The 14,134-nt window shown below is 54.5% G+C and overlaps 1 protein-coding gene across 3 annotated transcripts; it reads left to right on the top strand.

Annotated features, from left to right (window-relative positions):
* Window positions 1-7: 7 nt before the first annotated feature.
* On the top strand, window positions 8-3,810 carry ANKRD33 (ankyrin repeat domain 33). Of its 3 annotated transcripts, none has more exons than XM_070494137.1 (5): window positions 8-191; window positions 529-778; window positions 979-1,104; window positions 1,282-1,422; window positions 2,679-3,810. In XM_070494137.1, the coding sequence occupies exons 3-5, from the start codon at window positions 984-986 to the stop codon at window positions 3,413-3,415; spliced, it is 999 nt and encodes a 332-aa protein (XP_070350238.1). In that variant the 5' UTR covers window positions 8-191; window positions 529-778; window positions 979-983; the 3' UTR covers window positions 3,416-3,810. The 3 variants fall into 3 exon arrangements, with proteins under 3 accessions (XP_070350238.1, XP_014702921.3, XP_070350237.1); XM_014847435.3 differs by having other exon boundaries at window positions 10-191; window positions 975-1,104; XM_070494136.1 differs by having other exon boundaries at window positions 52-191; window positions 1,062-1,104; window positions 2,679-3,793.
* Window positions 3,811-14,134: the final 10,324 nt, after the last annotated feature.

Here is a 14,134-nt window from a genome sequence, read left to right on the forward strand (position 1 = left end):
GGATCCTGGGGCGGGACTCGGGCGGCTCCAAGAGAAGAGCCCCCGCCCTCCCGGCCCCTCATCCTTGCTAACCCGGCTTGATCCAGCTCAGCCCTGGGTGTTTGCAGTGGCTGTTTCCGTAAGTCGGGCCATCTGTTACCTGCGTTCTTCCTGGGAAGAGGCAGTCCCCGTCGGGCCGCTCTGGAGACCCGGTGAGTGTGCTCTCAGGAGGCTGGGGGATACTGTGGGCTCAGGCGGGGCCCCAGCAACAACTGCCTCCTAGGGCCCCTCCGAAGCCAGGTGAGGTCCCGTGGCCAGGAGAAGACCACCCTCTCCTTGAATCTCACTGGACCCCTTCAGTAAACCCCTTCTGCCTTCTTAGGGCTCCTGCCACTCGCGTCCCTCCACCGGGCGTCCTCTCTCAAAGGCGGATGGGGCGGGACACCCAGGAAAAGGCTCTCCCTGGGGCAAGGGTTGGGCGAATTGCAGCTGTTGGGACCCCTCTCTGGGATCCAGGGAGACACTGCCCCCCTCCGTTCTGTGTTACAGATGCCAGCGGTGTGAGGAGGAGGGACTCGCCTTCTTGCCCCCAGGTGGAAAAGGAAAAGCTGCCTTTTCGAGGGGAGGGCTGGACATGTCTGAGGCGCTGTCCTGCCCCAGCAATGAGACCCCTGCCCCAGGCTGCAGACTGGGGGCCCTGTACTGGGCCTGTGTCCGCAATGACCCTGCCCAGCTCCAAGCCAGGCTGGATGATGGGGTCTCCCCAGAAGAGGCCACCCAGGTGGACGGCAACGGGAGGGTGAGCAACCCCGGATGCTTCCCAGGCCTGCTGGGGCAGCTCTGCGTCCCCACCACGCCATCCTGGTCTGACTCCCTGCGAGAGTTTCGCACTCAACACCCACTACCTGGGTCCTCAGGAAGAAGGGAGGGGGTGGGACATCTCTGGGACCTATGTGGGTTTAGAGGGCACAGGGGCTGAGCTGCCCCACCCCCAGACAGGCCTCATGGTCGCATGCTACCACGGCTTCGGGAGTGTCGTGGCCCTGCTCAGCCGCTGCCCTTTCCTCGATGTGAACCAGCAGGACAAAGAAGGAGACACAGCCCTCATGCTGGCTGCCCAAGCAGGTGCGAGGCTGTGACCCCAACTTCTGCCGGTTCCCCCCTTTCAGACAGGGCCACAGCCCGCTACTTTTTGCATGATCTCCTTGCACCCCAGGCTCTGCCATGTTGGGTGGAGGGTGGGTTTGGGGCTTCATCACCCCCTTTCCTGATGAGCCACGCTCTACCGTTGGTGCCCTGCAGGCCACGTGCCTCTGGTGAGTCTCCTGCTGAACTACTATGCGGGCCTGGACCTGGAGCGCCGGGACCAGCGGGGGCTGACTGCGCTGATGAAGGCTGCCATGCGGGACCGCTCGGAATGTGTGGCTGCCCTCCTCATGGCAGGTGCATAGGGCCTGGACTGGCATGCGTGGCCTCCAGTCCCTCCGCTAATCCTCCTCGCCAGACACTAAATCAGCTGTCATAGTTGCAGAGCGGAGAGAGGTGGCAATGGAGGATCAATCTAGGCCAACCTCCTGGAGGAGGGGAGTGTGCTTAGGCCTCTCACAGTCAACAAAGTCCGGCTATGGATAGTTCTATTTACATGGTGAATGGCAGTCCCAGAAGAGAAAGCTCGGGAGAATAACCTAGATGAAATGAAAAACCTAAAACAAAAAAGGCTGGGATCTGGAACCAGAGTCTCGGGTTCTAGTCCTGGCTCTGCCACCAGCCGAGTGACCCTGGGCAGATGGCTTCCCTCTTTGGGCCTCATCAGTATAAGGAGGGTGGTGGCCTTCTCTGGGATGACTTCCAGCTCTGACAGGCCAGGGTTCCAGGGACACAGTGATGTGTAGTTGAGGTATGTGGAGTTGTTCCGAGGTGAAGTCCATGCTGTCCATGGAGTCGTGGGTCCTCATTGTTCCCCGAGGTGGGGCTGCCCTCTGTGGGTCCCTCTGGGTGATCCTGGCCTCCGGATTTTCCCTTCCCCATCCTATCAGACTAGGATTGGGGAGCTCCGTACCCCCTCTTTTGTCTCAGTGACTGCTCCTCCCCGCCCCCCAGGATTAGAGGGGCATAGTGATGAAGAGAAGAACCAGGAGTGGGAACCAGCAGGACCGCCCCTCCACCTCCCCAGAGTGGGCAGCTCAGGTGTCTCCCTGCCCTGGGCAACCTGCACACCACCCCTCTGCTCAGTTCCTTGGTTCAGTCTTAAACAGGAGATTGGGATGTGGGGCTGGTCCTGTCCCTGGGCTGTAGCCACTGAGGGCTCCCAGATTCCAGCTGCAAGAGGATGGGACTCTATGGGTTTTTTTGTTTTGTTTTGTTTTTGTTTTTTTTTTAAAGATTTTATTTTTTTTTCCCTTTTTCTCCCCAAAGCCCCTCTGGTACATAGTTGTGTATTCTTCGTTGTGGGTCCTTCTAGTTGTGGCATGTGGGACGTGGCCTGATGAGCAGTGCCATGTCTGCGCCCAGGATTCGAACCAACGAAACACTGGGCTGCCAGCTGCGGAGCCCACGGACTTAACCACTCGGCCACGGGGCCAGCCCCTCTATGGTTTTGAATCTAACCCAAATCAGTCCTGCTGCTAAAGAACCTGCCCTTCTGCAAGTCACCAATCCTGTCCCACCCCACGTCCCCCCTGTAACCTCCCCCCACCCAGGTGCTGACCTGACAGCGGTGGATCCCGTTCGAGGCAAGACGGCCCTGGAGTGGGCACTGCTGACCGACAGCTTCGACACGGTGTGCAGGATCCGGCAGCTGCTGCGGCGGCCCCAGGTGGAGCAGCTCAGCCAGTATTACCAGCCCGAGTGGCCAGCCTTGCCCGGGCTCGTGGCCCAGGCCCAGGCCCAGGCCCAGGCCGCCCCATCTCTCCTGGAGCGACTACAGACCACCTTGAGCCTGCCCTTTGCCCAGTCTCCTCAGGAGGGGGGTGTCCTGGACCACCTCGTGACCATCACGACCAGCCTGGCGAGTCCCTTCCTTACCACGGCCTGCCAGACCCTGTGCCCTGACCACCCACCTGCACTGGGCACCCGAAGCAAGTCTGTGCCAGAGCTGCTAGGCAGTGCCCCGCCCCCTCCCCCAGTGCCCCAGCCCCCTCAGGTGGTCCCCGGCTCCCGGGTCTTCGTCCCCTACCAGAGCCCTCAGGGCATGTTGAGCATGTGCCCTCAGTGGCTACAGCCCAGGGACAGTACCAGCCCCAGGCCCCAAGCTCCCAAGATCCTCCTCTCCAAGGCACCCTCATCTCCCTGGCAGTGCAAGCTGAAGCCCCGGCCGTCAGGGCATCGAATGCTGGCCCTTCCTCTCTGGAGATACCAGGAGCTCAGGATGGAGAGGAGGAGGCAGGAGGAGGAGGAGGAGGCCAGGTTGTCACAGAGCCAGGGGAAGATGGGCTAGGCTGGCTGGGAGCAGGTAATAGGCCCCTTGCTGAGGCCCCTTTGCCCTCTAGAGGCCCTTCAGCCTTCCCATCCTTCTCTGTGAATAACCGCTGGACGAGGTTATTCACACGGCATTGCTCGCCACAGTAAGAGAGTAGAAACAACCTAAGTATCCATCAGTAGGGGACTGGCTAAATCAATTATGGGTGTAATTACTGTACACCCATGTGATATATTCTATATAGTGGTAAAACAAGAGTAAGAGAGCTCTTTATGTTCTGATATGAAACTATCTTCAAGATGTATTAGGTGAAAATAACCAAGGAGTGGAACAGTGTGTCTGGCATGCTACTATTTGTCAAAGTGAAATGTGCACCAAGATAAACTTGACTAATACAAATAAATAGTGGTACCAAGATTTATTTAACTACTTAATGAGTGAACCAGCAGGATGGATCAAAGGAAGAAATGAGGGCCGGCCCTGTGGCCAAGTGGTTAAGTTGGCGCGCTCCGCTTGGGTGGCCTGGGGTTTCATTGGTTCGCATCCTGGGAGCAGACATGGCACCGCTCATCAGGCCATGCTGAGGCGGCGTCTCACATAGCACAGCCAGAAGGACCTGCAACTAGAATATAGAACTATGTACTGGGGGGCTTTGGGAAGAAGAAAATAAAAAATGTTTCAACAGATGTTAGCTCAGGGCCAATCCTTAAAAGAAAAAAAAGGAAAAACTATTATTGACAGTCAGTGGAAAAAGGAATGCTGGAATAAGATTGCAAAGTTAGATACAAAAATGTTAATCCCTGCCTGGCAATAAAACTATAACTGGTTGTTGGTTTTTTTTTTACCAGACAAAAATAATTTGCTATGTATCAATCTACAGTTTAACCTCTTAACTTTATAGAGTCTGGGCCCTAATCAATAGTAACTAGTATGTCAGCAAAGTTACTTCCCCTAGATGACCCATAGGTGGGGTTATTAGCCAGTGATCTAAAATATCTTTGAAAGGGCACAGTAATTTTTACAAGTGCCTTATTTACAGGTTTTGGATATTCTTTCTTAACACATTGTGACATAAATATATTTGCTTGTTTACTCGTAATAATAAAAGCAACCACTTATAAGGTGCTTACTATATACATTAATACATTCAACACTCAAAATAATCCTATGAGGATCTTTGAGGACACGCAGCACAGAGAGGGTAAGGAATTGCACAGGGTCTCACAGCTAGAAATAGGCAGAGATCAAGAGTGAGAGCCAGCCATCCAGTTGTGGAGGCCAGACTCTTAACACTAAGCCACACAGCCTCCCTGGCACCTCCCTGGAGAGGAGCATGGAGGTCTTCTCTGGAAGATGACCGCACAGCGGGTCACGGCCAGAAGGGAAACTTCTCACTGAATATCTTTTTGGACCTTTTGAATTTTTAAAAAATAAACTTTAGTTTTTAGAACAGTTTTAGATTTACAGAAAAGTTGTGAATATGGTGCAGAGAGTTCCCATACACCCCACACCTAGTTTCCTCTATTATTAACATGAGTATAGAACATTTGTTACAATTAATGAACCCATATTAATACGTTATTATGAATAAAGTTCATGCTTTCTTCAGATTTCCTTAGTTTTTACCTAATGTCCTTTTTCTGTGCAGAGCTCCAACTAGGGTACCAAATTACATTAATCGTCACGCCTCCCTACGTTCCTGTTGACTGTGACAGCTTCTCAGATTTTCCTTGTTTCAGATGGCCTCCACAGTTCTGAGGAAACTGGTCGGGTATTTTGTAGCGTGTCCCTCATGGGATTTCTCTTTTGTTTTGCTCATGATTGGCCAGGGTTTATGGGGTTTCAGGAGGAAGACCACAGAGGTGACACGCCATTCTCCTCACGTCTTAACAAGGGTACATACGATGAACGTGACCCACCACGGTTGAGCCGACCTTGAGCACCTGGCGGAGGTCGTGTTTGTCAGGTCCCTTCACTGTAAGTGACCCTTTTCCTCCCCGTTTCTATGCTGTACTCTTTGGAAGGAAGTCATCCTATGAAGTCCACGCCGGGGGGGTACACTCCATCTCCTTGGGGGGAGTATCTATGCACATTATTTGGAATTCTGCACAGAACGTTTCAACCTTTTAGTCATAGATTACCAAATTTTGAAAAATTAAAAAATAAATCTGATCTTTGAATAGGGGATCTCACACACACACACACACACACAGAGGCGGCAACGACTAATAGGGTTGACAGAGTGCCCTTTCTCTCAGAGGGTTCTGAAGGCAACTATGGTGGACTGGAGTGGGTTCAAGGTTAACTGCCATTTCCCACCTCTGCGGTCCTGAACCAGGCACTTAACTTTCTCTTGCTTCCATTTTCTCATCTGTTAAACGGGGGAAAGATTTGTCAGATAATATGGGTAAACTGTAAAGTGCTACCAAGAGTTGGGGTGCTGTGGAAGGGCCCTGGGGAATCGAGCTTGACTGAGCTGCTTCAGGGCCTCCAGGGTGGGGCTAGAGTTCCTCGCTTCCCGCCCGGCGCTGGCATCGGGCATGGCAGACAGGGAAAGAAACGACATCTGCATGTTCCAAGAAACAGCATGCGAGGCGCAGCCCGCTGGTTACATGCTTTGACCCGGGAGTTGGCCTGCGACCTTGGGCAAGTTCCTTAACCTTTCTGAGCCTCAAGGCTCTCCTTCAGAGAAGGGAGGTAATGACAACGTGTGCACATAGGGCTGCTGTGAGAATTCAGTGAGACACTGCTGCTGTTCGCACTGTGCCTGGCTGTGTGAATATCATCACCATCCTATTCCATCCTCACAACCTTCCTATTTTACAGTTGAGGAAACTGGGGCTAGGAAGGTTAAGCGACTTGCCCAAAGTCACCAGCTGCAAAGTGGCCAATGACGCTTGGAGCCCAAGTCTGTGATCCTCCGAAGGCTGTGTCCTTTGCACTGCAGCTAGTGACCTCTGCCCCCAGCCCGGGTCCCCTGGTCCTCTGAACCTCTCCCTCCCACTTCCAATGGCTCGAGTTTTCCAAGGGTGCAGGGGTGACCACGGCATCTTCAGGGCCAGAGAACCAGCCTTCTGTGGCGCTCTCCCTCCCAGCAGAGGGAGCCTCTCCACCTTGGAGGAGACCCCCGCCTCCATCCCTGGTCTTCTCCAGGGCAGCTAGAGTCCCAGGCCTGCAGTCCAGTAATTCCTGCTCCCAGGCCGATCCATCCCCCGCTAATCCTCTAACAGCGCCTGACAGCCTTTCAGGCACCAGTGGGGAGGGATCCTAGGACCGCCGCTCTGCCTGCACTGCCCCAAGTCAACCTCTCAACCGACATCCCAGCTGCTCCCCACTCCACACAGCTCCAGAGACTTCCAAACCGAGTCCTTGTCAGCAGAGGCCAGAGAACCCAGGACAAGGCCCCTGAATGTGCAGAACACAGGCCACCGAGAAGCTGCCCTGCTACGTCGGACAGACCTGGGTCTGAATCCTGGCCCTGCCTCTTCCCATCTCTGCGACCAGGGACCTCTCCCAGCCTCGGTCTGCCCATTTGTAACATCGAATGGTGATAACATATAATCACTACTTTCCAGGGTTGTTGTGCAGCCTCAACAGTGAGAGGTGTCCGAGGCACTGAGCGGCCTGGCACATGGTCAGCGCCGGGAAACAGCAGCCTTTGTGACGGTGCCGAGCAGCAACAGGGAGGAAACTGCCAAGGGGCCAGCTCTGTGGAGGAGGCCAGCGGACGTGTCCTTGAAAGCCCACGGTCTCCCCTGTGATTCTAGGATCCTATCCTGGTGGCCCTGAAGTGAAAACACACACTTATCCCAGGCAGCCTTCTCAGACCAGCTCCTGCACAGCTCTGCACCCCCATCCCCGCGCACCCCTGGCCCGCTCCCCATCACTGCAGCACCGACGGCCGGCCGACCTGTCCCTTGTGTGTGCATGTGTCCACCCTACACCCTGGCAGACAGGGGGCTCCTACAGAAGGGACTTCCAGGTTGGCTCTCCTGACGCACACTGGATGTCAGCCAGGCTGGTGGGGACTCCTGGGGAACCCCCCTGACTCCTGCGTGGGCAGAAACCATGTCTGTCTCCCTCCATGCCGGCCGATATAGGCTCAATAAATGCGTATAGAAGAGAAGTGAGTTCAGGCTCCACCAAGGTCCAGAATGCTTAGAGGGGCCTTTATCATCTCCCTCCTCCTCTCAGGGGCTGCCCTGGTTCCTGGAGTGGCAGTGTCCCCAATTATTCCAGGGCATGCCCCAGGAAACCCCTGTCAGGTCAAGAGAAGGCAAAGGAGTACATATCTGGGGGAGGACAGAAGGACAAGTGGGGACTCATTGGTTCGTGTCCCCTTTTCCCCACACGGGGCGCCTGGACAAGAGTCCCTTCTCTCCAGCACTCATGCTTTCCACATGGTTGAAAACATCCACACGTCTTCCACCACACCCACCACCGGCCAGCCGTGTCCCTCCCCACGTTGCCGTCCATCCCCCAGTCCGCTCCTCGCCCTGACCCCTCAGACCTTTCTCCTGTCAGCGCTCAGCGGGCCACGTTGAGAACCCATCTGGCCAGGGTTCATGCAGACATTCAGACCTGCTCGCCTCTCTCCCTTGCCTCAGAAGGACTGTGGCTTTTCACGGTTAAGGAAGACACCACATCTGAAGCCAGGACTGGAGGGCAAGGCATGAGGTTGGATGGTCTCTGAAACTTCGAACACATGCAGGCAATGTCACGTGCAGACACACGGTCAGCCAGGGTCCTACCGGGACCCGCAGGGTCACAGGTACAGAAGTGCACACAGGTCCACTGGCCTAGTGGCAGTTTGAGAGGCCCCACACGCTAGCATGCATAAAAACACCCCATCACAGAGGGACACAAACACACAGTCTCACTGACAAAGGAAAAAACAAAGATTGGGACCCCCCCCCCTCCCTGGGGTTCCTGGCCCCTCTGCTCTGCCCCCAACACTTGGCATTCCCCCAGCCATCCAGCTCCATACTTTGCCTGTGTGACTGGGGTCAAAGTTGTGGAGTCTGTCTGACTGCTTGGAGCAGGAGGTGGGGGGCTGAGGGAGGGCCAAACCTCACTCTCAAGTCCTCCGTTTAGACCCAGCTGTCCTCCTTAACTGTGAAAAGCCATGGTCCCTCCAAGGGAAAGGAGAGAGGTGAGCAGGTGGAAACCTAAACTCTGCTCTTGGGCTATTTACTCCAGACCAGCCTTGGACACCCCCGCCCCGATCCCCTACATCCGCGCCAGGGGTCCACCTTGGAGATCAAGGGGCAGAGGCCTGCGGATGAGGGGGTCCTGGAGACCAGGGCTCCCCGAGGGCTCTCAGTACCAGGCCCTCCGGTGCTGGAAAGGGCAGAGCCTGGGCACGGATGCTGGAGAGGCGGGAAAGGGGCAGGATTTATGGCATTTCCCCTCCAGCTGGAAACAAAGGCAGATTCCTGTGTCCAGCTCCAGCAATCCGGTCCCACCCACCCGAGTGGCTGGAGCCGAAGGAAATCCCACTGGCCTCTGGCCTCGCCCAGCCACTCAGCCCCTCTTTCAAACAATCCCTCTCCCAGAGGGGGCCATTACCCACTCTCAGATCCTGGGGACCCCTTCTTTGTCCAAATACCAAGCCTTCTCCATCAGGGATGGTGCTCTTGGTCCCTCAGACTCTCTCCCCAGGCAGCAAGAGTCCCTTCAGCACCACCCAAGAGCCTGCGGGCCCCCTACCCCCTTGCCGGCCAACTCTGCCCACCTTCACCCCAGCAAACGCAGGCCCTGATTTCTTTACAGTGGGCGTGAGTCTGGATGCCTCTAGGAAGTGCTGTGCCATCCAAAATGCTCAGCAAGGCCCTCAAGGCGTCTCCCCCGTCCTGAGTCTCAGTTGAACATCCCCGAGTACCAAGATGGTTCACCTCAGCTAATTGACACCGCATCCTTTATCGTAGCAAAACTGCAGCTCCAGCGAAGGGGGGAAGGGGGGCTCGTCAGCTGGTGAAAACTCAGAGACACTGTGTGATACTGACAGAACAGGAGCCAAAGGGATACAATTTAAACTTACAGAATAATAACATCACCATCACCAATTAAGAGGGAGAAAGAAGGGAGAGAATCTAAATCTAAATTCTGGAGCTTTTAAATAATGCCTGAAACTTTTTTTTTAAACCATAGGCTATTTAAAAAAAATTTTTTTTTCAAAGTTTGGCACCTGAGCTAACAACTGTTGCCAATCTTCTTTTTTTTTTTCCCCAAGCCCCCCCCCCCACCCCGCCCCACCAGTACATAGATCGATATTCTAGTTGTGAGTTTGTGAGTGCCTCTGGTTGTGCTACGTAGGATGCCGCCTCAGCATGGCCTGATGAGTGGTGCCATGTCCCACGCCCAGGATGCGAACCGGTGAAACCCTGAGCTGCCAAAGTGGAGCGTGTGAACTTAACCACTTGGCCACGGGGCTGGCCCCTGCTTGAAGATTTTAAGTCTAGAGATAGCAGAAAGACAATACCGCCTGGCATCACTTACACGTGGAGTCTAAAAAAAAAGTCAAACTCACAGGAGCAGAGTAGAAAAGTGGGTGCCAGGGGCCGGGGGGCGAGGGAAATATGGAGAGGTTGGTAAAGGGCACAAACTTTTAGCTATAAGATGAATAAGGTCTCAGGGTCTACGGTAAAACATGGCGGCTACAGTTGATAACACGGTATTGTATCATCGAAATTCCCTAAGAAAGTAGAACTTAAATGTTCTCACCAAAAAAACAAAGAGATAACTATGTGAGGCGATGGATGTGTTAGTTAGCTAGATGGAGGGATCCTCTCACAACGTGTAAGTGTTCAAACCATCACGACGTACACTTTAAATAGCTTACGATTTTATTTGTCAATTATACTCAATAAAGCTGAAAAATATGGAGGTAGCAGTATAAACGTATCATTTAGAGTTGTCGAAGTAAACGTCAGAGGAACAAACAGCCGACACTTTGAGAAGGGGCTGGCCCCAGCATGGGGGGTGCAGTCCAGTCCCCTCTCATTGTAAACTCTTCTGCAGAATCTTATTTATTGATTTTACCCCACGCTGATTCGGGATTTCTTTAATATTTTCCAGAATGGCTGTCTCACGCTTCGAAGGCCCTGTAGTAGCTATGCCTTCATCTGTATCACGACCCCTCTGGTGGCTATTAGAACAGTCACCATTTAGCACCCAGTAAGGAAAGAGACCTCTGTCCCTTGGCCAAGACTCCGCTCTCCTGGCACTCACTTTGTGCTTTTTCCTACCCCACAGCTCAGCCTCCCTTCCTTAAAACAAACCGGTCGTCTGCATGGTCTTACAGCTGCTAGAGAACTCTCACAGATACTTGCTTTTATTCTGAGAGTGTGGTAGAGAAGGCATTACCAGCCCCTCCTTACAGGTGTGGAAACTGAGGCTCACACACAGGGGCTCCGACTCCAAGCTTGGGCTGTTCCCACTCTCTCTCCTCTTCCTCCAGTGGCGGGGCCTGTTGGGTGCAGGAGAGTCACAGAGCCTCAAGGAGGCAAGAGGGGAGGGCCATCCAGAGGTCGCAGGACTGCCGGGCAGGAGGCCTTACTGAAGCAGCTCCTCCTCAGGGCCCAGGTTGCGCGCCAACCTACCCCGAGGCATTGTGTGGGCACCGTCTAATGTGGCTCCTGCCCTGACATGCCATCCCTTCCTCAAGAGGTTCCATCCTGAGATGAGTCATCCTGAGGGCTGAGGGTTGGGCAAGGAGTGGATGAACTCATCCAGGGGACATCCTGGAGGAGCCGGCGAGAAACAGGAAGGTGACTCGGTGGCTGGTTCCTCTTCTGCCAGCCTCTTCCTGAGGTGCTGGGCAGAGCTATGGCTGCCCCCAACCTCCCCAACCCTCGGTACCAGCCAAACTGCCCTTTTACCTGAGCTGTGGTGACAGGGCCAGGGACCAGATAGTTTCCTGAATCTTAGAGCCAAAGAAGATCATATAAGGCTGAGAAGGACCTTCGGGAGTATCAGGTCTAACCCTCTGAGTGTACAGAGGAGGAAACTGAGGCCCAGAAAGGTGATCTAAGCCTGGAACCCAGGCCCTATGGCCCTTGGTTGACTGTTCTCTTCGGGACACCAGGGTGCCTTCTGCCCTGAGCTGAGGGAGACCTAAAGAAGTCACTTCCTCTCCCTCTTCCTCCAGGCAAGACTCAGGCTGCATCCAGCCCACCAAGCTGAGACTCTGTGTAGAACAGATGGATAAATGAAATTCACAAGTATCTGCCCTTCTGCCCACAGTTCCTTCTCCTCGGGCACCCTGTTCTCCTGTCTTCATGGTTCTCATGTTTGAAAAAGCCCTAGGTTGTCTGATCTAAATCTCCACTCTGCAATTTGAGTGGAGCAAAGCCCAGCTCACCCTCTGCTAATTTCCCTCCCTTGCTTTTTCCTCCTCCTTATCCTGATGCAGAACCAGCTGTGCAATTCGCCAGGCCCCCGTGCAAAATGAAAATGCTGGGCCCTTTGTTCAAACATTATTGAGAATTTCAGGATGGCAACAGCAGAGCATTAAACCAAGCAGAGGCGTCTGCACAGGTTGAACACCCACGAAGCTGGCCCCGCCCTCATGTCAAGAGTAATGCTTCAACTCAATATTCATATCTGGTCCTGAAAGGGCCACTCCCCTGCCTTCATGCAGACTCTGTGTCACCTCCCTGCCCCAGCTGAGAATCTCCCTGCAGGTTCACTCCACACACCCTTCCCAGGGGCTCCAGGCCTCTGCTTCTTACGCTGCTGGGAAATCCTTCCGAATATCTAAATCTAAATCTCAGTCCTCTGGGCCTGTTTCCTCTTGTCCTGTCCTCACCGATTATGGGGAACAGCTGGTTCTTCTGAGTAATTAATTCTTGCAGACTTGGATACAGTCTGTAATTCCTTCTCCCTTTCCTCATTGGGCTCTGTCTCCACTGGGCTTTCTCCAACTGTGTCCCTCCTCTGAGGCCTTCCCAAGATTTCTGCACGTTCCCAAGATTCTCTGCGTGCTGTGGAAGGCACCAGGTTCAAGAAGCCCCAAAGAGCACGGGTCAGGGTCCAGAGGGCTCAGCACTCTGGGAACCGGGGCAGGGGGGTGGGGGGTGTGGGACGCACTACCCAGCATTGAAGAACAGCCCATCCCCTACTGGGCCCTGTCTTCCTCCTCCAAACCCTACTCTTGTATCTGTTTCATGAGCCCTTCCCAGATAAAGTTCCCCATCCCCACTGATGCTCAGCTTTTGTCCATCTCCATGTTTCTGTTCTCAGTGTGTGTCTCAGACTGAATGCTTCCCTTGGGGAAGCCCCCACTTCTGCCTCCCAGGACAGAGGTCCACTGGCTGCAGTTGGGAAAGGTTTATCAGAAGCCATAGTAGGGCCGGGGTGAGCATGGGTCTGGACGATGGACAGGCAGCCACACTGCTAGTTCTCCAGCTAATCGAGTGCCGAAGTGGCCGCTATAATCTGCAAGAGCAGATACTGTAATCCCATAGTACTTCCTATTGGCTGCAGGACACAGCTCCGTCCTGACACTGAAATTCGGGTGTGCCTCGGTTCTGGGATTCACAATGCTCACGAGTTGTGAAGCAGCTGCAGGGTGGGGGCTGGGGAGGGTTTCTGCAGAGGAAGTGAGGTCAGTCAACAATTGATGCCTGTTTGAGCCTTTACCCATTGTCTCCCCCAGCCTCTATTCCCGGCAACGGGTGGGGGTCCCTGGCCCATCTCACAGAATCCCCATATTAGAGCAAGACACTGTAGAGGTCTGCTCCTGCTCCTAATACCCTGGTCTTTCCACTCGGCTCTGAGGCCACCTCCTCCCAGCCTTGTCATTTATTAATTTAATTAAACACTTTCCGGAAGGGCCTACACTGTGTCAGGCTCAGCAGACAGCATTTTTGCTTTGAACCGAGCATGCAACATTTCCCTTCATTTTCACAGCCCTGTGAGGCTGGCTGTTTATCACACCCTTTTAGCAGATGGGGAACTGAGGCATGGAGAGGTGTCGCTTATCTAAGGCAACTAGTCTGGATTCCCAGACTCCAGGGTCTTTGTGGATAACCAGGAGGCCAGGAATAAAACCATAAAGCCGGGAGTCCTGCCTCCAGGCTGCTTACGGTGGTCATAAAGAAGGACAAGGATGTCAGAGCTCAGAGCCTGAGGAAGGGCGTCAGGAGGAAGAGTCTGTTTCTCCCTGGGGGAGAAGCCATTCTGCACCCCCCACCACAGCACCTTGTCCCAGTGGTGTCCCACAGGAGGTTCGGTCCCCAGCTCTAAGACTCCATTTGGTGGGGTGAGAGGTCTGCCTCGAAGGGGGCAGTCCAAGGCGGTTCCAAGCCTCTCCCTCCGTTCTGGTCGCCCACGGTGGGGAGAGGCGTCCTTGTCACCGAGCTGAGCTGTGCTGCGGCTGACCGATGGGGCTGAGCCGTCCTCACCATTGACCCAGAGCCGCCCCATCTGGGCCTGTTTACCCTGCGCTGAGCTGAACGCAGAGAGGCTGCGGAAGAGGGGAGGGGACAAGAGTGGGTGAAGGGGCCCGAGGGAGGAGACTGAAGGATTCGGACCGAATGGAGAGTCCCCAAGTGGAGAGACAGTCCCCGCCGGGGGTTGGGGGAGGGGGGAAGCCAAAATATTTGAGACCCTGCCAGCCCCAAACTCTGCCCTTGCTGCTCTGAGCTTCTAGGCCCAGGACCCAGGGCTGAGGGTGCCAGAAGGGCAGGTGACTTCCTTTCCCTTCCTCCTCCCCGCATGTCCATCCCTTGGTGC

Source organism: Equus asinus, chromosome 22 (assembly GCF_041296235.1).
Source record: "Equus asinus isolate D_3611 breed Donkey chromosome 22, EquAss-T2T_v2, whole genome shotgun sequence".
NCBI lineage: Eukaryota > Metazoa > Chordata > Mammalia > Perissodactyla > Equidae > Equus > Equus asinus.

What these genes read in the sequence shown, in the direction of transcription:
- ANKRD33 (XM_014847435.3), top strand. Translation starts at nt 614, where the DNA reads ATGTCTGAGGCGCTGTCCTGCCCCAGCAATGAGACCCCTGCCCCAGGC. An exon ending in AGGTGGACGGCAACGGGAGG is followed by an intron (nt 779 to 974) that starts GTGAGCAACCCC and finishes CCCCACCCCCAG; the next exon opens with ACAGGCCTCATGGTCGCATG. An exon ending in GGCTGCCCTCCTCATGGCAG is followed by an intron (nt 1,423 to 2,678) that starts GTGCATAGGGCC and finishes CCCCCCACCCAG; the next exon opens with GTGCTGACCTGACAGCGGTG.